General features: G+C 39.2%; 1 protein-coding gene across 1 annotated transcript in view; it reads left to right on the forward strand.

Annotated features, from left to right (window-relative positions):
* ALDH1A2 (aldehyde dehydrogenase 1 family member A2) overlaps positions 1-20,723 on the forward strand; it is a 109,726-nt gene that overhangs the window by 22,146 nt on the left and 66,857 nt on the right. Inside the window, exons 2-4 of the mRNA XM_036735295.1 lie at positions 14,009-14,113; positions 14,568-14,708; positions 18,165-18,294. Coding sequence (XP_036591190.1) covers positions 14,009-14,113; positions 14,568-14,708; positions 18,165-18,294 — 376 coding nt within the window. The remainder of the gene's footprint in view (positions 1-14,008; positions 14,114-14,567; positions 14,709-18,164; positions 18,295-20,723) is intronic.

Here is a 20,723-nt window from a genome sequence, read left to right on the forward strand (position 1 = left end):
AGTAGATTCATTGAGCATTAGTCATGTTTTCTGGTGAACCCCCAAGTCAAGACTATTCTCCTGGTCCAAGTTTAATCTCTGGGTAGAAAACAGCAAGAATTCTAATTATGGGAAGAGCCAGGACTGAAAACCAGGAGGACGTGAATTCTAGCCTTGGTTCTCCTGCTAACTGGTATGTAATCAGAGACTAGACTCTGGACTGCAGTTATCTGTAAAGATAGACGACAGACCATCTCTAGGGTTCCTTCCAACTTCACATCAAACCAAAACAGCCCTCTTTTTATTTGGATCAAGCAAAAAGATATTCATTCAATAATGTGTTTTAAAATACTGCTCTAATAGTTCTTGGCTGTTAAATTTGGTCTTGGCTTACAACATGCTGCCACAACAGGAAACTAAAAACAGTTGTTAGGGTTTGTGTGTGTGTGTGTGTGTGTGTGTGTGTATGTGCACTTGCGCTGTGTGCATATGTGTATGGGAGTGGGGGAGGTGGCCAGCTGTTTCTGGTGATGACTTGAATATAGATTATAAAATGTTTGTGGTTGGAGTCACCACTTTTCCACCTGGTTTTCCTTCATATTGAGTTAGTTCTTTCTATGCAATTCCATAAACGTTTTTGAGCCCCCTACTAAGTGCAAGACAGACTGGGGGGACACAGACCAAAGTGAAAGATTCCTACTTACCCTGAAGGCGTGTACATTCTATTATGTGTGTGTGTGTGTGTGTGTGTGTGTGTGTGTGTGTGTGTGTGTGTAATATGAGGTATCCACAGGGTGACCAATATAGATAGAGCATTGGCCTCAAAGCTAGGAAAACGTGGGTTCAAGTCCTGTCCCTGACACTACCTGTGTGACCTTGGACAGATTATTTAAACTCTTGGTATTCTGGATACATCTCTAAAATCAGAAACTGCAGAGAAGATGCTGACCTGCATTGGTAGAAGAAGTTTACTTCCTGGGAGTTTTTAGCAATTTGTTTAAGTAAATATATGAGAAAAAGCTAGAAAGTCAAGTTCTTCTGGAGTGGCCCCATGTGGCCCATTGCCCTCCCTGGCATGATAAATCATTGGTTGAATCCTTACTTTCCTACAGATACATTTTATATTGGCTCACTCACGAGCATGTATTCCCCCAATAAAGCTCTTCAGGGTAGGGAGGACTATTTCGTATTTGTCTGTGGATTCCCAGTGCCTTGTACAAAATAATTTCATGGGGGAAGGAATGCCGATGATTATAATAATCAGGAAAGGCTTCATGCAGAAGGTGGTCCCTGAGTTGATCTTTGAAGGAGCAGAGATGAGGAGATAGTACTTTCCAGGCATGAAGGATCATTTATGCAAAGGCCCAGAGGTGGCAGATCAAACCTTGTGTTTGGGGAATAGCTATCAGGCAGGTTTGACTGGAATAGTGAATGTAAAACAGGAAATACTGTGCAAAAATTTCTAGTTGCTGTGTGTGTGAAGCACTTGGAAAGAGGCTCGACGCCTTTGAATTCAGAATATATTCTGTGGCAATCATTTATCGTGGCTGGAAGGAAAGAACACTCTTTTATGTGAATAATCATGATGGCTCAGCCTCAAAGTATTGGCATGATGTTGACATCAGTTTATCAAATAGCCATTGGTGGTGAGATATAGGAGGAAGTCCTTTAGTGATTCCTCGACATTTAGAACAAAATTTGGTTCTCAGGAGGAGGTTTCTCCCAAGTAGACCAATTTCTTCGTATGGATTCTTCGAAATTACATAAAGTTACTGGGTGAAGGAAATATTATTCTAGTTTCTTCCACCAGCCCCCAGATCACTGAATTGATGTTTGTTGAATTGAGTCAGGTTAGCATCTTCTTAAGCAACGGGGGCAGCTCAGTGGTGTAGTGGATGGAGTGCTGGACCTGGAGTCGGAAAGATCTGAGCTCAAATGAGGCCTCAGACGCTTGCTAGCTGTGTGACCCTGGGCAAGTCACTTAACCCTGTTTGCCTCAGTTTCTTCATCTGGAAAAAGAGCTGGTGAAAGAAATGGGAAACCACTCCAGTATCTTCGCCAAGAAAATCCCAAATGGGGACAATGAAAAGTAGGAAACAAACAAGAAAGCATCTTCCTAAGCAACTGTGTGCAAACTATTTGGCCAGGTGTCCCTGCTCTTTGGGAGTTTACAATCTAGTGTGGAAATAAGCATATAAATAGGTAATCTGAAATAAAGTATGATAAGTACCATATAATAATAGTTGGTATTTATATAATGCTTTAAGGTTTGCAAAGTGCTTTACAAATATAACCTCATTTTGTCCTTACAACAACCTTTGGAGGCAGACATTTTTAAAACCATTTTATTTTTTTATTTACTATTTTTTATCATTAGTCAATTTGATTTATTTTTATTAGATGGGAAAATCAAATTACCAACATGAAAAATAAAAAAGGGAATTGAAAATGGCTAAAGAGGAAATAGAAGAAACTGTTGGAAACTATAACATCTAGTTATATGCCAACAAAACTGAAAATAAATCAAATGGATGAATATTTTTTTTAAAAAAGATTTTAAACACCATGATCAGAAACTAAAATTAACTGTAGGGAGAGGAAAGAGAAAGAGAGAAAGCTTTGCATCAAAAATCTCTGGTATCCAAGATACACATAAAATACTGTTATCACAATTTCGAAGATCTAGAAACTAAAGTAACTTGCCCATGATCTCACAGCTACTTAGGGTCTGAGGCTGGATTTGGATTCGTATCTTCCTGACTTCAGGTTCAGTGCTCTCTCCACTCCAACTAGTTGCCCTATATAAGAGAGATAAGAAGTGGCCCTAGTGTAAAGGGGTCATTTCTATTTTTGTGTGTGTGTGCTTAATTCCCAATCACAAACATTCAAGAATGTTTTTGGAAGAAACTGACAGTGCTCAAAGCCTTTAGACCAATGAAATAATGTCTCTGTCATAGACACTGGGCCAGGGATCAGAGAGCTAGAGCTTGAGGGGACCTCAAAGGCCATACAATAGAACCCATTCATTTTAAAGATGAGGAAACTGAGGCCCAGAGAGGTAAAGTGATTTCTCCAAAGACACATAAGTAGTGTGCATCAAAGGCAGAAATCAATCCCAGGTCCTCTGAATACAGAGGCAGTGATATTTTTCTGCCATGATCAGCATCAGTCCTGTCTTGGAAGAAGCTTATTTGCCTTAACTTTAATCCGTTTTTTAAAAGGTGATGATTCTTCTCTCAGGAAAGAGAAGGTAAGCCTGAATATTGTTGTTATTGTTGTGTTTTTCAGTCATGTCTGAATCTTTGTGACCCCATGGTGGGGGGAGCTTCTTGGCAAAGATACTGGAGTGGTTGCCCATTTCCTTCTCTAGTTCATTTTACAGATGAGGAAACTGAGGCAAATAGGGTTAAGTGACTTGTCCAGCCAGGGTCACACAGGTTGTAAGTGTCTGAGTTGGGATTTTGAACTCAGGAAGATGAGTCTTCCTGACTCCAGACCAGGCAGCTCTATCCACTGAGCCACCTAGCTGCCCTATTAAAAGGATAATATCTTGTGATATAGACACGGGCACCCTCTTACATTCATCATTGTATGATTGTAGGCTCCTCAAAGTCTGGGGATCCAAATACCTTCTGTTTCTGATTGGTTTGAAATGCCAGCCCCTCCTAGATGGTAAGGAAATGGGGGAAATAGCTTTCATTTTTCTTTAAAATAGTTAATATCCAAAACTTACAGAGTAGGCGGGTAGCTGCATGAGGGGCTGTGGTCAAATTTGCCCACAGTGTACATGTTATTATAGCACTTTTCTCTTGCTTGATTATGGACTCAGTTCCTGATACTTGCTTAAAACTCCCCACCTTCCAAAACCATTACTACCAATAGTAATACTGGTCATAGCAGTTTGACCAGTTGTCAAACCCGTAGCCTAAAGTTTGCATAGTCTCTGCAAAGTGGAGAGAAAGACAATTATTAAATGAAAATCATTCATTTGAGTATCTATGTATCCCTACTTCAGTGGATCTGTGACCTCATCCATGTGGGGTTGGCCTTCATGTCCTGTCTACACCTCGCCTTGTCTATTTCTTGTCTGTGTCTTCCCTTGAATCCTCCATAAGAGGTTTATTTAGAGACCTCTTTCTAAGTCACTGGGAACTCTTAATCTTTTTTGTGGCAGTCTGGTGAAGCCTATCAACCCTTCTCAGAATAATTATTTAAATGCATAAAGTAAAATACATAGGGTTACAAAAGAAGCCAGTTATGATGAAATACCTTTATCGAAATATTTAAGAAAACAACCAAGTTTACTTTTGTGGGTACCAGTGTAATATTCAGGGTGTTAATTTGTTAGCTGTTGGTCTTGCTACCTGACCAGCTCCATTCATAGATATCCTCCTGGCTGATAACTTTTTCACCCTTTCTTGCATGTAAGTTACCATTGGTATTATGCTACAGTTTAATTATATCTACTATACATTTCCCCCATTGCCCTTTGGGTCATGCATAATTTTGATTCTTTGTAAATTATAGTATTCCACAATTTATAGCTATAGAGCATCAATGGGAAATTTTTGGTGTTAAGAAGAAGGGGGTGTGTGTGTGTGTATGTGTGTGTGTGTGAGTGGATGTGTGTGTAAATGTGTGTGTGTGTGTGTGTGTGTGTGAATATGAACATCTTGGGACTGTTGAAAGTACCGTACCATTTCCAAAATTTAATCTACCCTCAGTAGAGCAAAATTTAATCTAACATCAATAGAGCAAAATTTAGCCTCTTCTATGTATGTGTTAGAATCATACAACATCCCTTAGAATATGTGACTGCAGACATGAAGACTGTGACAACTCTTGGTTATTAATGTTAAGCAGTAAAATTCATTCTCAATGAGGACCAACAACATGAGAGTGATGTTGAGTTGCACAAAGTTGTTAGCCTCACTCTTTCCTCCAGAATCATCAGAATCCAGTGGCACTTGTATGCTTTCCAAAGGTATTTGCCAAGGTCATGGAGGATTATTGAACACATTCAAGTGGAAGAGGGATTTCCCTGTAGTTAGCAAGGTCCTGCCCTTGCTGTGTTGGCAGATGACGCTGTGCTGACTGCGTTAACCCTTAGAATATTACAGGGATTTTTCAGTGAGATCCATAGCCACTTAGATAATTCTAACAATCAATACTGAAAAATCCAGAGGGATACAGAATCCCTTTTGTGGAGACCGATGTGCAGTTGGATGAGTAGCCGACTGAGCCAGTTCATCCATATTCATCTAGGACAGGTACAGCAGATGGACCATGAGTGTAGAATTGAATGAGAAGAAAAAAGCAGGCTGGATCTACGTAATTAAGGTTTAAAAAAATCCATTATTAGATTAGCTGTCCACACCATCTCTGTTCCCCAATTTTTCTTTGTACAACTCCCCACTTCAGTTTTTGGAGAAAGGCTTACTTTTTGGAAGCTCCTAGTATTTCATTTGGGAGTGGGGAGGTGGAAGGGATCTAAGCTTGGATTGATTAGACTCTGACTCCTCTACGACTGAGTGCTATCCTCCGAGGCCTACTCCATTGACTTCTCTGGGCCAGGTTAATGGCTGCCCTGCTTTGGTTAGAGTTCTGCTGCTCCACACAAGTTGCCTGTCGTGTACTTTATAAAATGAGGGTATGTGGCGCATTCTTTCCTTTAGGTTGAGAATCACAGTAATGACTTCAAGGGAGTTGAGATGTTGTGTCACTTTGAGAAAATGCTAAATGACTGTTTTTAAAAAAAATTTTCCCCCATTCTCTTTGCATTATTTAGCTTTCTCCTCTGCCTCTCTCTACCCTAACGATGCTGGTAGGTAGCTTGCTGATTTTAATACATCCTTTATATAAGATGCCCTCTTCCTCCCCAACCCCCTTTTCAGTCACAAAATGGTAGGTAACATGATTCTGTTCTACAGAAACAGCTTCAACAACTTCTGGAAAACTCCACTGGTTAATCAGTTACCTTTTATTTAAATATATATGCTTAATGCTGAATTAAGTTGTAAAAACCCAGGGCTGATTTATGGTCTCGGTCTGCCTTAATTAACATTGATTCCAGGGGAATAGTAAATGGGAATGGCCTTCACAATTGAGGTTGAACAATGAACTCTCTGGGTGTTGTCCAATTTGTAACATGATTTACATGGAAGCAAGCCCTTCCTTTCCTGGGGTTATCCCTTTTTTCATCTGGTGTTCAGGACGGGTTATATATAATCCATAGATAGGAGCATTTGCTGTCAAATAGTTTCCCTGATTTAGAGCAAGGCCACGCAGTGGTCACTATTAATAAAGGAGGAGGAAAAAAAAAAACCTAATTTGAGGCTTTGCAGGGATTCCAGGTCCTCGTGATACGTCATCGCTTGTCCAACCTGTGGCATTTTTACGAAGTGGCCATAAAGAAAGTCAGATTAAATGCACAGGATATATACATTTAATCAACAGCCATTGGAGTCTGTAGTGCTGGAGGAGTAATAAAAGCCCCCGTGAATGCAAATTTATTGCCAAAGAATCCAAGCGGTGGTGGAGTGAATGTCTGTTGAGTGGTACTACCTGACACGGGACACCAAAAAACTTTCCAAAGTGAGTTATTTAAAGTGTAAGGTTTGGCTTGTAAAGCTGCCAGCTGCTTGGTTTCAAGAGTTGAAACATTTCCAAAACATTGGATGAGGCACTTTATATGTGAACGAGAGTAAATACTCAAGTTTTACTGCCAATTTAAATGTACTCAGTTTACAGTAATGAGCTTGTATAGGCATTACCTTGTTTATAGAAAGTGGAACAGGAAGAAACGGACATTAACCATTACCAGTAGCAAGTTCCCCTTCTTCTACCCCAATAGGATGCCAAGCAATGTTCCTTCAGTTTAAGAGACTATGGGCCAACCGACATGGAAGTGTGCTTGGCTTAAATGCCACTGCAGATGCAGGCAGACCCTCTGCCTTTGGTTGGGCTGTTCAAGGACAAGGCAGCAGATAGACCCGGATTCTGCATATGCAAGGGAAATGTTGGGACTGTAGTGAAGTGAAGGAGGGAAAAGAGGAGCGATAGAAGAGACAATGATGGGAACTGAGTACACCAGACACTTTGGAGAACATTTTAGCAAAGTAAGGCATTTTGGCAGTGGACCATTTACTAAATAGAGGTTTTTATATACTTTTTGGAGAAGTTTCACTACTGTAGATGCAAGGGGTAAACTCTGATCCACTTGTCTCACAGGAGCTTCCTAGGACTTAAATTATCAAAGGGACTTCAGGACTCCTCTGTCTACTTAGTTCAGTCAGCTCTGTGCAAGACTTTAGCACCCCTGTACTTATGGAATGCAGACGCTAGAGGAGACAGAGATTGGGGCAGACTCAAGGACACAGGGAGGGGAAGACAGATTTGTGCAGATCCAAGGACCAGAATATGGCTGGAAGAGATGCATGCCATTCTCCAGAAAAAGTACAAATGCATAAAGGACCTTAGAAGGCAGAAACAGAAATGGACACTTGAAAAACGAAAGAGACAGAAAGGGACAGGAGCAGGAGCAGACAGACAAACAGAGAGGGAGATATAGAGACACCTTATTAACGACAAAAGCATGACTCCTTAAATGCATTGATCTCAAATTCTTTGATTCTCTCTCTTAATTTTTTTTTTAAGTAACCTGATAGGAAAGGGACAAATAAAGCTACTGTTCGCCTTGGACATCTTTGGGTTTTGAGAGTCCCTTGTGTTATGCATTCTTTCTTATTTTTGGCCATTAAGGTTGACTGCCTCTTATCAGGGAGGCAAAGAACCACATTTTCCCTTTTGTGCCATTTCCTATTGTTTGGGGATATGACGGAATGTAAGAATTGATCACAACCAGATTACGTGAAAAATATAACTGCAGTACGATTCCTTCAATTTTCCCATTAAATAATAGTGTGAGTCCACATTCATATTTCACATTCTTCTTGGCCGTTCTTACTCTCTTCATTCCCTTCCCCTCCCTTTTAAATCTTTCACTCCTTCTTTGGTTTGGCACTGTTTACATCATGTTAGCCTAACTAATGCTTTGTAGTGGGGGTGAAAATTTTAACTGACTGTTTAGTGTTGTGTAGACAAACAACTAATTGACTGGATTTTTCACTTCTGTGTGTGTGTGTGTGTGTGTGTGTGTGTGTGTGTGTGTGTGTGTGTAATACCCCTAGATTTTTTCTATTACTTTCTGTCCCTGTCCCCCAATTTTGGGGAGGTCATTGTCTTGACTTTTTTTTTTATCACAGTCTGTATGTAGAATACTTTTTTTAGTCTCTACTCTATTTAACAAATGAAATTTATTTTAACACAGTAAGATTATTTTGGTCCCTGATATAATTTCTCCTTTATTTTTTTTCTAATTTATCCTTATCTTACTTTATCCTCAGTGTCCTTTTTTATCCAAACTTCTTTTTTCTACTCCTCAAATCTGTGATTGATTTGCAGTCCATTTTTTTCTTTTCAATTTCTTGCCCTTTTAATTCCATTTCTTTCCTCCCCTAGCTCTCGTTTGATCCCTTTCCCCTCTATTTTCTTTCCTTCCTTCTCTCCCTCACTATGTTTTGGAATTTTCCTGATGTCTGCATTTTCGTGAGATTTTACTGTAAATCTTTGTTCTAAAGTATACCTAGCCTCCTCTCAAGACAAATCCTGAGGCAAGTATCAAGATGCTAGGGGACTGGGGGTGAGGCTTCAATTCCACTTCAAGCCATGGCTATTTTGTATTTTATGAAAAGAACACCTCATGATGACAGCAGCTCTGCCACATATCCCTGCCCATTCTCTGCCTTCCATTTGTCTGTCATAGCCTGCCACGACTGAGGAAGTTCTAGTGTTTCTGTCCTTCTCAGGAAGTATGCTACTCAGTCATCATCCATTCCTTCCTTACTTCTTAACAGAGGTCTTTTCTATCTAACCTGGTGACATGGAAAAAACTGTGCAAAACCCATAAACATCCCATGGCCAAAGGGCTTGACTTATGGCTAGCTATGCTAGAATTTACTTATAACAGAGTCATGTACCTTTAGAACCCTGGGACAGAGAGGAACCTCAATAGGTCATTTGGTCTATTGTTCAGCCTTTAGGCAAGAGGAAACAAATCACCCCAGACAAATAGGAAATGCCATCATTTTTTTTTAAAAGGTAAATGAGGTGGATGCGACAAAGTCCCTGTTCAAATTAGGGCATTTGGTGAAGAAATTCTACTAAATAATAGAGTTGGCTATTGCCGATTGCTGGCTAAAGTATTCCAAGCAACCTGACTAGGGATTAAAGGGTATTGGCTTTTGGATGAAAATAACTGACCGGGTATAAGAAATTTCTATCGGCTGAGGAGATGAGCCATTCTATCCTTTGGCCTACAAAAAGCCCAGCCTTCTCTTAATTATGTGTATCCTTACAAGTTACCTCCCATGCAGGTGTTAGCTTCTCACCTCCCCTTCTCAGAATACATTTCTTCTTTTTGGGCTCAGCTCAGGTTGTTACATTCTCTGAAATCTTGTCTAACTCTTCCAGAAGAAGGAAATAACCTAGTTTGTCTATAAGATAGTGTGTAAAAAAAAAGATAACACAAAACGTAGTGGAAAAGATAGGGAGGAACCAGATTGTGAAGGGCATTGAATGTTCTTCCTTCCGTAGGAAAAAAGTATTGACTTTCTTTCAAAGTAAGGAGAACGTTACTAGAGCCTCTGTCTTGCTTCTTCATATAATTTAGCAATATTTGAAGTATCAGATGAAAAAATAAACATTCACCTCTAACTCATCTTTGTATGCTCCCTGAGGGCTAGTTTAATTTTTAGCCTGTGTCCTGAGGAACTCGTCTGGTACAAAGAGTAATAATACTAATTTTGTTGTTGTTCAGTTGTTTTCAGTCATGTCAGACTCTTCATGACCTCATTTGGGGTTTTCTTGGCAAACATACCGGGGTGGCTTGCCATTTCCTTCTCCAGCTCATTTGACATTTGAGGAAACTGAGGCAAACAGGGTTAAGTGACTTGTCCAAGGTCACACAGCTAATAAGTGTTTGGGGCCAGGTTTGAACTCAGGGAGATGAGTCTTCCTGAGTCCAGGCCCAACACAGTCCACCTTACTGCCCCAATAGTGATAATAGCTAATATTTTTACACTGCTTACTATGTGGTAGGCATTGTGCTAAGCCCTTTGCAATTATTATGTCACTTGATCTTCACAATAACCCTGGGAGGTAGGTACTAATAATAAAAGTTTGCTGAATTGAATTAAAAATTCAGATATATTCCATTCTTTGTACTATTTCAAATGGCAACAAATTTAGTAGGTTAATGCTCTGTTATCCAAAACTCAACAGCTGTATTTTTTTACCTGTTTCATCCAGTTTTTGAGGAAAGCCAAGTTGAGAATTTTCTTTTTCAAGAGTAAGATGGCCTGTTGAAATATGATAGGAAACCATTTCTTTGTCTTTTTTTGCACAGGATTTGGATACTTTTGAGATTGTTCAGAGAAGCTGAGATGTTTCAACTGTTGTGGAAATATTTGCTCACCAGCTTGCCAAGAAAATTAGATGTCAGTACAGATTTGGGAAATGTTATCTTTAAGGGAGCTAGTCAATGGCACAGCCAAAAATATCAAAATATTTTCAGAAGGCTTTAGATGGCCAGTGAATAAAATAAAGGTTTGGTCAAGTATTCTCCTTGCTAAAAATCTAAGGGGGTTCCCCATGATTTAAACTGTGTTTGTTTTTTAGTCTAGACATACGCCTTGATTGATGTGGAGGAAATTCCAGTGTGGGAGATTCATCCACTGATATAAAAGGCAGCCACAAGATTCTTCTTTAGTATATAGAATTGACTGGGGTACTGAGATGTAAAGTGATGTGTAGGATCATACAACCAATGTGTGTCAGAGGCAGAATTTGAAAACAGGTCTTCTGACATCTAGAAATCATTTCACAGACCAAAAATATCAGTCTGACTTATTGCTGTTGGAAGATATGGATTCTGGACAAGGTCTATTCAGAAATCCACAGAAATTGAACCCTCTCTCCAGCGTGAAACTGATCCATTAATCACCATTCTTTGCACAGGATCCTTCAACCAGTTTTAAATACAACTGCTAGTGCTTTCGCTTGATTTGAGCTGTTGTTCAGTCATTTTTAGTTGTGTCCAACTCTTTGTGACACTAATTGGGATTTTCTTGGCAAAGAGACCACAGTGGTTTGTCACTTCCTTCTCCAGCTCATTTTACAGATGAGGAAACTGAGGCAAAACAGGATTATGACTTGCCCAGGGTCACAAAGTTAGTAAGTGTCTGAGACTGGATTTGAATTCATGAAGATGAGTCTTCCTGGTTCCAAGCCCGGTGCTCTATCTACTGCAAAAATGTATGAAGAGTTTGACATGGGGACATTCATTAAACAATTTCATTGGCTATTTTCTCTTTGCACCTCTCCCCCACCCCAATTTATTATTTGCTTCCATTTTATGGATGAAGAAAGTCATATTTGCTTATAATAAAATCATAAACTGAAATGAATAAAACATCCTCAAGTTCCTTCAGCTCCTCCTGTAAGATAGCTGCTACTCCCCATTTCCTCTGAAAAGTCTTTTCCATACTGAGCAGCCACAGATCCTTATATTGGCCATAGTTTTCAGTCCCCTTACCATCCTGGGTTCTTCTTCCTGGATACTCTTCAGCTCGTCAATGTCTTCCTAAAATATGACACCAGAAATGAACACAAGGAAATGCTGTATGAGCAGAGAAGAATGTAGTGGAACGGTTATCTCTTTCATCTTGTACAAGATTACTCTGTTGACATACTATAAGGTCGCCTTGCCTTCCTCTCCACTACTACACACGCAAGACTTTTGAGCCTTCCCACCTACCCTGCATCCAGGGGGGTGTGCTGGAGCCCACTGTAAAGGGCTGCTACATTTTTACTGTTGGCATTTACACCTCAGAAATCATGCTACAAATCAGGGCTTGATTTATTGTTTTGTTGCTTAGCTAGACTTAGGAAAATGTTAATAATGTAGATTTAATTTAAAAGTGTATTATATTTCTTCAACTCCCCCACTCCCACCCCACCCATCCTAGCCAGGTTGATACATATTTAATAGCACACCCTTGTCTTTAGCTGAACTTGCTCTTCTGTGTTGTATCCCCTAATTGTAGCATGAATTCTCTGAGAGTGAAAGTGTCTTGCTAATTTTGTATTGCAAGTGCACAGTATTTGACACATAGAAAATTCTTAATAAATACTTTTTCTTTCCTTCCTTCCTTCCTTGCTTCCTTCCTTCCTTGCTTGCTTCCTTCGTTCTTTCCCTTTCCTTCCTTCCCTTCCAGTTGTTTTTGGGTTGCCATATTTGAGCATTTAGGCCACTAAAACCCCCAGGTTATTTTAATATAAACTACTCTGTAGCTGTACCCTATATTACTCTACCCTTAGCTTAACAAGCTTAAAACTGGTTCCCTTTTGTTCAATGTAGCTGCAACTGTGATCTGCCATTATATCTAGTTAAATTCTCTTCCTTGTCCCCCACATAACAATCTTCCTGCATCTCAGATCCCAACTCACCTTTTCTTGGCAGCTGACACCTGTAACAGCTGTAGGCTGGCTCTGTGCTCCTTGGTATTGACCAATAAATAAAAACCTCACCTGTGGGGATTCCGATTTTGGTATGAAAGCAGTCATTTTTCAGTAAATAAATTAACCTGCTTGGCTGGCTACAAATACCAAATTAACTGAATAATTAATTACTAATGAACAATCATTATTTAGCAGACAACTATGCCCCTCAGGACATACAGAAAGATTTTTTTTTAAAGTCAAATGAGGATACTTACTATCCAACACTTGGCCTTGGCCTTTCCTATCACTAAAGCTGTGTTCCAGAAATCCAAACTTCATTCTCTATCTTCTCTTTTTAAAAAAAAATTATTTTTTTCAGTGAACAAGAATCTACCTCCACTTCCTCCCAGTTTCCCCTGCCCCATTAAAATAAAAGAAAAACAAAACCCTTGTAACAAATATGATCCCCCTAAGACTTTTCTTCTCTAGGTCAAATATCCCCAGCTCCTTCAACCAGTCCTCAACATGACATAATCTAAAGTCCCTTTTCCTCCTCCTCCTCCTCCTCCTTCTTGTTCTTGTTCTACTTCTTCTTATTCTTGTCCTTCCTTCCTTCCTTTTCAAGTTTCTTTTCTTTGTTTTCTTCCTAAAGCATTTCTTCCATTCTTTAAAAGAATACTTCACTTATCCCCAATAAGGTGAAGAGCAGCATCCCTCAGGAATTATTCCTCTTGCCCCTTTACTGTCTCTAGCAGGGCAACCCATTTACATTCTGAACATGTGTAGTTTAAGTCATTGGAAGGAACACAAATGTAGCAGTCTCTGCAAGTCACTATTTTTGTCCTCCATATTTGCTGAAACTGAAACCCTCAGTTCTTTCTTTTATTTTTTTTTCTAGTAACTCTAAGTGCCAAGTATTTGGGCACAAAGCTTCAAAGTAAATTTTCCTACCTTTCTCTCTTTCTCACCTGGCACCAGGATCTACGTGTTCAGGTGTCTTTCACCTGCAATTAGTATGTTCTTGACAGTTTTCTATTGCAAACAGCTACCCTCAGCTGTTATCTGTAGGGTCTTCTAAAGAAATCAAACAACCACATCTCACCTTTCTCTTCTCTCCTTTCAGTGGCTGACCAGATGTTACCATTTTGTCTTTCCTTGTCACATGTCTTCTGTGAATTTCCAAATTTTGAATTCTTATGACAGTTTTTTATAATTTCTTCCCTTGTCTGCTCCTTCACTATGAGCTGTTCACTATTTGTGTGCCTACCTGTAGCATCTCTTCCAATTTTTTCTTTGGTGGGCAGAGGAGAAGTACAGGATTTCTCTACTTGGTGGGTTCTCTGAGACTGGTGAGGGCTTTATCCAGATGATCTACGAAATCCCCTCTAACTCATAGATGGTGTGATTCTATGACTTACTATATACCACTGCAGTTTCATAAATATTTTAAAAATACTTGTCCTTCTAGATTTTCATCAACAATGAATGGCAGAACTCAGAAAGTGGGCGCGTATTTCCAGTCTACAATCCAGCCACCGGGGAGCAGTTGTGTGAAGTTCAAGAAGCAGATAAGGTAATGACTTTGCTGAAAGAATGCTTCCTGTGAGATAACTACCCCTAAAAAATAGGGGACCAAGTATATTCCCAAGAACAGTGTTTGCCAACTTAGACTACACTGTTGACTGGTAAGCTAAAATTATCTACTACAGACCACTTCACCCTGTAAACCCTGGCTTTTATCATCCCAGAGCCAGAGAGAAGGAGGGAGCTGAATGTTAGAGGAATCCAACATAGGGAGAAAAAGTCAATGATTAAAGTTTATGGAATTAAAGGTGTCTAGAATTAAATATAGGGACCAATGCCCATTTATATACTAGCAGTTTATAAATACTGGTCTAGAATCTCTGGGTGGTGTTTTTGATAGCAGGCAATATATTTGTCAGGAAACTAGATTCTTCTTCCTTAATATGGGGTATTATATCATAAAGAGGAACTTTGGTGCAATCATGTCTCTTTCTCTCTGACAGGCTGACATTGACAAAGCCGTGAGAGCAGCACGCCTGGCTTTTTCTCTGGGTTCCGTGTGGAGACGAATGGATGCTTCGGAGCGAGGGCGTCTCCTGGACAAGCTAGCAGACTTGGTGGAAAGAGACAGGGCAGTTCTTTCAGTAAGCAACCTAAGAATATCCTGTGCCCTTTTATATTGAAATCTGCTAGGGAGATTTCTATTCTCATATTTTCCTGAAAGTTTTTCTGTCTTTTCAAAAATCTGATAACAAACTGGCGGTCTGGGACAAATGCAGTGAGTGTTAGTTGATCGCCAGGAAAGAGAGGTGCTCCCTTGGGGCAAATGAGGCTGTATGCTATCAGGTGATGAAGGAGGGTTCAAATTAGCAATTCTCTTCTTGCTTAGTTATAAGGTACCAAGTTACAATTTCAGACCCTCAAGGAAGATCCACAGAGTTTTACAGGCTTATCCCATGTGAAGATGATAAAAAAAATGTAATCAGTGCTACACAAAAATGGAATGGGCTGCCTTAAAAGATAGCGAGCTTGCCGGTAATCAAGTAGAGTTTGGATGGATACTTGCCAGATATGCTGTAGATGAGACTCATGATTTGGGCAGGAGTTACACTTGATGAACTCCAAGATCTCTTCCAACTCTAAATTCTATAATGCTGAGTCATGAGGAGGGATTGACTGTGATTGACTGGAATGCCCTTGAAGATGGGTAGTTAATCATAATCAACCAACTGGAGACTCTTCATGGAGAGAAGGCAAATTTATGAGATCAGTCCTTATTGTCCTTTGATACTGACTTTCTTCGGTCATCAAAGAAAAGAAAATTCCTTCATTCCTCATTCTGCTTACTTGACTGCTCATCAGTTCATGGCAGTCTTCCTATGTTTGTCTTTGCTCTTCACAGTCATCATTTCTTATAGCAGTGATATTCTATTATATTAATAGACCACAATTTGTCTTGCTATTTCCCAATTGCAGAGCATTTACTTTGTCTCTAGTTATTTGTAGAGTCCTGATTATTAAGAAGTTTTTCCTTATATGAAACAAAAATTTTCAGCCATTACTCTATGTTCTGCCCTGGTGAAGCTAGCAGAAGAAGTATATAATCTCTGATTTCAAATGATAGTCCCCTTTACATAATTAAAAACTACCATCATGATTCCCCCTAAGCCTTTTTTTCTCTGGTTCAAATATCCATTGTTCCTTCAACCAGTCCTTATATGACATGATTTCAAATCCCTTTCCCTTCTAGGTTATCATCCTCTGGATATAGTCCAGCCCATCAATTGTCCCCAGTTTAGGACATGCTCCAAATATGGTCTGACCAAAATGCATACGTGGCATACACACACACATACACATGCGTGTGCATACACATTACTTCTTCCATTTTATTTTCTAAAACTTTCTGAGTCTTCTAAGTTTTCTTCTTTCTAAGTTTTCTCAGTCTTTTTCTATACAAATGACTTTCTAGGCATGTATTTGTACACCCACCCTGTATTTGTGCAGTTGATTCTTTGAACCCAAGTACAGATTTTCTATTTTTCTATATTAATGATCATCTAGTTAGCCCGATACAGCTTGTCAAGGTCATTTCAGATCGTATTTTTGTATAGTCAAAGATACAAAATGTAAAATGTAAAGTGATCTAGAGAAGAAAATGGCAAACCACTTCAGTATCTTTGCCAAGAAAACCCCGAATGGGGTCATGAAGAGTCAGACATGACTGAAAATGACTGAACAACAAGGGGAGTGAGAGGAAGATTGTGAGACTAAATTATCCACTCAGGATCAGAACCTCTATTCTTTTAGGACTATTAGCTTCTCATATTCACATTATTAGCATTGCTCATGCCTCAACCTTCAATATCCCCTTTGGGATCTTCTCACTCCATAAATGTCAAAAGTAGATCTCTTGTAGATTGGCTAGTTGGCAGTAGGTTAATTACACATGTGATAAGTTTATAGCCAAGATCATACTTAGTTATTTCAGATCATACTTGGTTATATTAGATATTAGTCCAGAACTGAAATGTCATTTCCCTCCTAACTTGTGTTCTTCCTTTTTTCAAATCCCTTCTCATACCCCACCTATGTCAGAACTGCTTGTGGATTAGAGGATTTGGAACTAGTGCAGTAGAGATACTCCCTCCAGTTTCCTGAGGAAGTAGATCTCACAGTTCTCTGACCTTGAGCTGTGGCAAGGTCCAAGACGCTACCTAGGTCAATACAACATAGAGTGTGGTGCAAACTTAGCTTGGATGGTGTCAATAGTCAATAGAAGCTTCATAAGTTCTGTGTAATCGGTGGCTCTACACTTTACTATGTGGATCTTAGTTATTAGCATGCTAATTCTTAGAGAATGTTAAACCCATCCCAAGGGCTACATAAAGAAGTACTAATAAGCAGTGGGATATGGTTTCTCCTGATCCTTGTAATTCTTGTGAGCTAACACATGCAGAGCTAAGTAATGTGATATTTAAAATGAATACCATCTTGTCCACCTTGTAAATGAATAAATTACTGTGTCAGTAATAGCACTTTTCATTCCAATGAGAGAATGTGAAGACAGAGCACATTTTCATTACATCTTGGTCAGCACTAAAATAATTTCCCCAATAATATGTGCTATAAAAATATCCTTAAGAAGAAATTGTGTGTATGTTCAGATAGGTAGGTTTTTATCAGATTTGTTATCTATCTGTCAATCTGACATACTTTACTATCATCAAGGTTGGACTTATAATCTCACCTTCTTATCTGAAAGTCTGGGTTTTAAAAATTCTCTCTTTTGTTGTATGTTTAACTGCAGCCATTTACATTAGATAATGGGATAATTACTTGAAGTTGTTTGGACCGTTTTCATTCAGTTGACCAAGGATTAGAATTACTAAAAAGATTATTGGTAATGTGATGGTGGATAGGGGGAAACTTAAGTCCATTGGTTGTTAATGTATGTGCTCCCCTAGAGGAGATCTTGTTTATTTGATTTTAATACATAAATTAGCTGGGCATTATAGGTAGTTCTGTTCACAGCAGGTGCCTTGGCAACCATAGAGAACATTTTATATTCTCCTCAGTTCCGTAGAAGTCCCTTGTCATCATGCTTTTAAATAGATTCAAATTGTGGGGTCTTTGAGCCCCCACCCCTTGCTAGCTGTCATCATTAACAAAGTGGAACCTACTTTAAATAACATTATGATCTTTACTATTGATTATAGAAATGTGTTTGTGTGTCAGAATGATGATTAGGTCCGCTAGTTTAAAAATTAGGTTCACATTCAAACTCTTGTTATCTCTGGTTTAAAAGTCGAAAGACTGTGGACATTTTTTTTTTCAGGAAAAAGAGAAAACTAAGTTACGTCAATTTTTATTTGGTGGGAAATCATGGAACTTTTCATAAATGTAATGTCCAATACGAAGAAAACTAGAAGTTACCAAAAAAAAAAACTTTAGTGTTTCCTGGAAGTTTGGTTTACCAGACATTCTACAATCTTTGCGGTCAGAGCCTTTATTTTGTTTTGTTTTTACTACTATGTGATGCCAGATGGTATATGTAGAGGAGCCTGATTTTTTGTTCATTTCTTTTTTTCCCCCTCCAGACCATGGAATCATTAAATGGTGGTAAACCATTCCTCCAAGCTTTTTATGTGGATTTGCAGGGTGTCATCAAAACCCTCCGATATTATGCAGGCTGGGCAGATAAGATTCATGGGATGACCATTCCTGTAGGTAAGTGGAATTTAAGTATCTTGAGAATGAAAGTGATGCCATTTTTCCATGATTTTTTGACATTTAAAAATACTTTGCATATGCCATATGCAGCCTAGGCTTCTATCCCTAAATAAAATGACACTCACACAAAAGACACAAGTACACACCCATTTATTTAATGCACACCGTTTCAAAAGCATTTTGGTGGCCTGACCAAGAAATTCACTAAATTCCTCCATGAACATCAGTCAGGTATCCTTTTACCCATTTGTTGACTTTATACATATCAGCATGGCACAATGTAGGGGGTTGGATACTTTTAGGGTAAGCAGTGCCAGACCTGGAGTCAAAAAGACTCATCTTCATGAGTTCAAATTTGTCTTCAGATACTGTGTCACCCCGGGCATGTCACTTCACTTTTTTTGCCTCAGTTTCCTCACCTGTGAAATGAACTGGAGAAGGAAACGGCAAACCACTCTATTATCTTTACCAAGAAAACCCCAAAAGGGGTCATGAAGAGTCAGACATGACTAAAAAAATGACTAAAACAACAACAAAACAGTATACCTTAATTATTGAATCCATCAGCTAACATTTACTAGGTATTTTTTGTGTGCACAGCATGGTATTAAGGGTTGTGGGAAGAGAGAAATGTAAGTCACAGGTCTCCTCCCTCAGAGAATTTGTAATCTAGTGAAGGAGACAAAATTAACACACATTAAACAGAGAGCAATAGAAGCTAATTTATAATTATGTGGTTTATACAGAATCTATTTGGCTGTAGCCATGAGACTGATGGCACAATCTAAGCATGAAGGGATGTGGAAATGGAGAGGAAGGGATGAATAAATAAGACACTTCTACAAATATTTTTGCTAATTTTAGCCAATGGTGGCATGCTGAATGTTAAAGTTCAAACTGTCGGCTAGCTCCTACCCTTTATAGGAATAAGACTCCTTCATGAAACAAATTCTCAAGCTCGTAAAGATATGGCTTAAGCAATGCCAAGTCTTGTTTCCTGACTTCATCTCTGACCAGGTTCAAGGAAGAAACTGAGCAAATTTCGATGGTGCCAGGCTACTGGGCAGACCTAGGGATTCTAAAGCTTCTGGAAGGTGATGCCAGTGGGATGCTGAGGTTAGAGACAGAGGGAGAGACAAGCCATGGACACAGACCAATAATGTTTTCTTCACTTTTCCTACCCTGAAAAAATTATCAAAATTATCCTTGGATTAAATACAAGGCTTGGTGAGTCTAGTTAAGTCACCCAGAATCCAAGGATGGAGGAGAGTAGTAATTTAGTTACTCATTCATTCATTCATTCATTCATTCATATCATTCTGTTCTGATTCTCCTAGATAATTTTACTTTAGACCTTTTTTTTCATTGTAGCATATTAGAATAGACTACAGAAAGCCAGGGGAGCTGAGCCATGAAGTATCCATGTCCTCTCATTGAGCCCATTCTGAAATACAATCCGTATTTAGTTATTTCTGATTATGTCTTACAAGGGTTATGGTGTCAGCTAAAACAAAGGGAGAGACAAGCCAGTCACCATTTTGCAAAATGTAAATCTCCTGTATGTAAGAGATTATTAAAACATGTGGGTCATTCCAAAGAGCCCGGGCTCCCCAAGATCATATCCTGGGCTCCCTACATCTCCTACATTCTTATATCCTGTTAGGATGTAAACTCCTTAAGAGCAAGGATATTTCATTTTTGTCTTTATATCCAGTGCCTAGTACAGTGCCTGGTACACAGTAGATGTTTAAAATTCTTGTTGATTGGTTGATTAATGTTCCAGAAGACTGTGGTTTTGTTCTGGAGCATCTTTGCCAGCCTCCCAGTGTAGACTACGTAAATAAACCTTTCAGAGACTATCCATATCATTGTTTGTCCTTCACTTCAAAGAGGACCCATGTTCAGGGGTAATGTCTTGGCTTGCATGTGAATTGGATTTAAGTGAGGCAGAGTGCACAAAGTCATCAGCTTCACTCTCTTTTACCGAGTCATCCAAGGCCAGTAGCAGGACGATGACCTTGGTATCTTCAATGTCTGACCAAGCTCTAAGAGCTCCACAGTACCTGCTTCTGCTGCCTTTGTGGCTATTCGAACAAATTGTTCTCATCTGCCCATTCCACTGGGGGAAATCTTCACATGCTTAGGGTAGACGCCTCCCTAACACTCCAACAGGGTCAAGGCCTATTGTGTTACCCTTAATCTGGTTTAGCTCATCTGCTGAGATGGTTTAGCAATGTCCAAGCTTCTTGAAGCCACAGATGACAGTATCAGGTGCATAATTAGACAAGGCCCAGTTAAGCTTCTATGAGGCCCAGGTATGAAGAGGTTTTTTTTTTTTTTAGCATTTTTAAATGAAAAAGATAAAAGCATCAGAATGTCAATTAACAAGCATTTAAGTGCTTACTATCTACCCATCACTGTGTTAG

This window comes from Trichosurus vulpecula, chromosome 8 (assembly GCF_011100635.1).
Source record: "Trichosurus vulpecula isolate mTriVul1 chromosome 8, mTriVul1.pri, whole genome shotgun sequence".
In the NCBI taxonomy this organism is placed as follows: Eukaryota; Metazoa; Chordata; class Mammalia; order Diprotodontia; family Phalangeridae; genus Trichosurus; species Trichosurus vulpecula.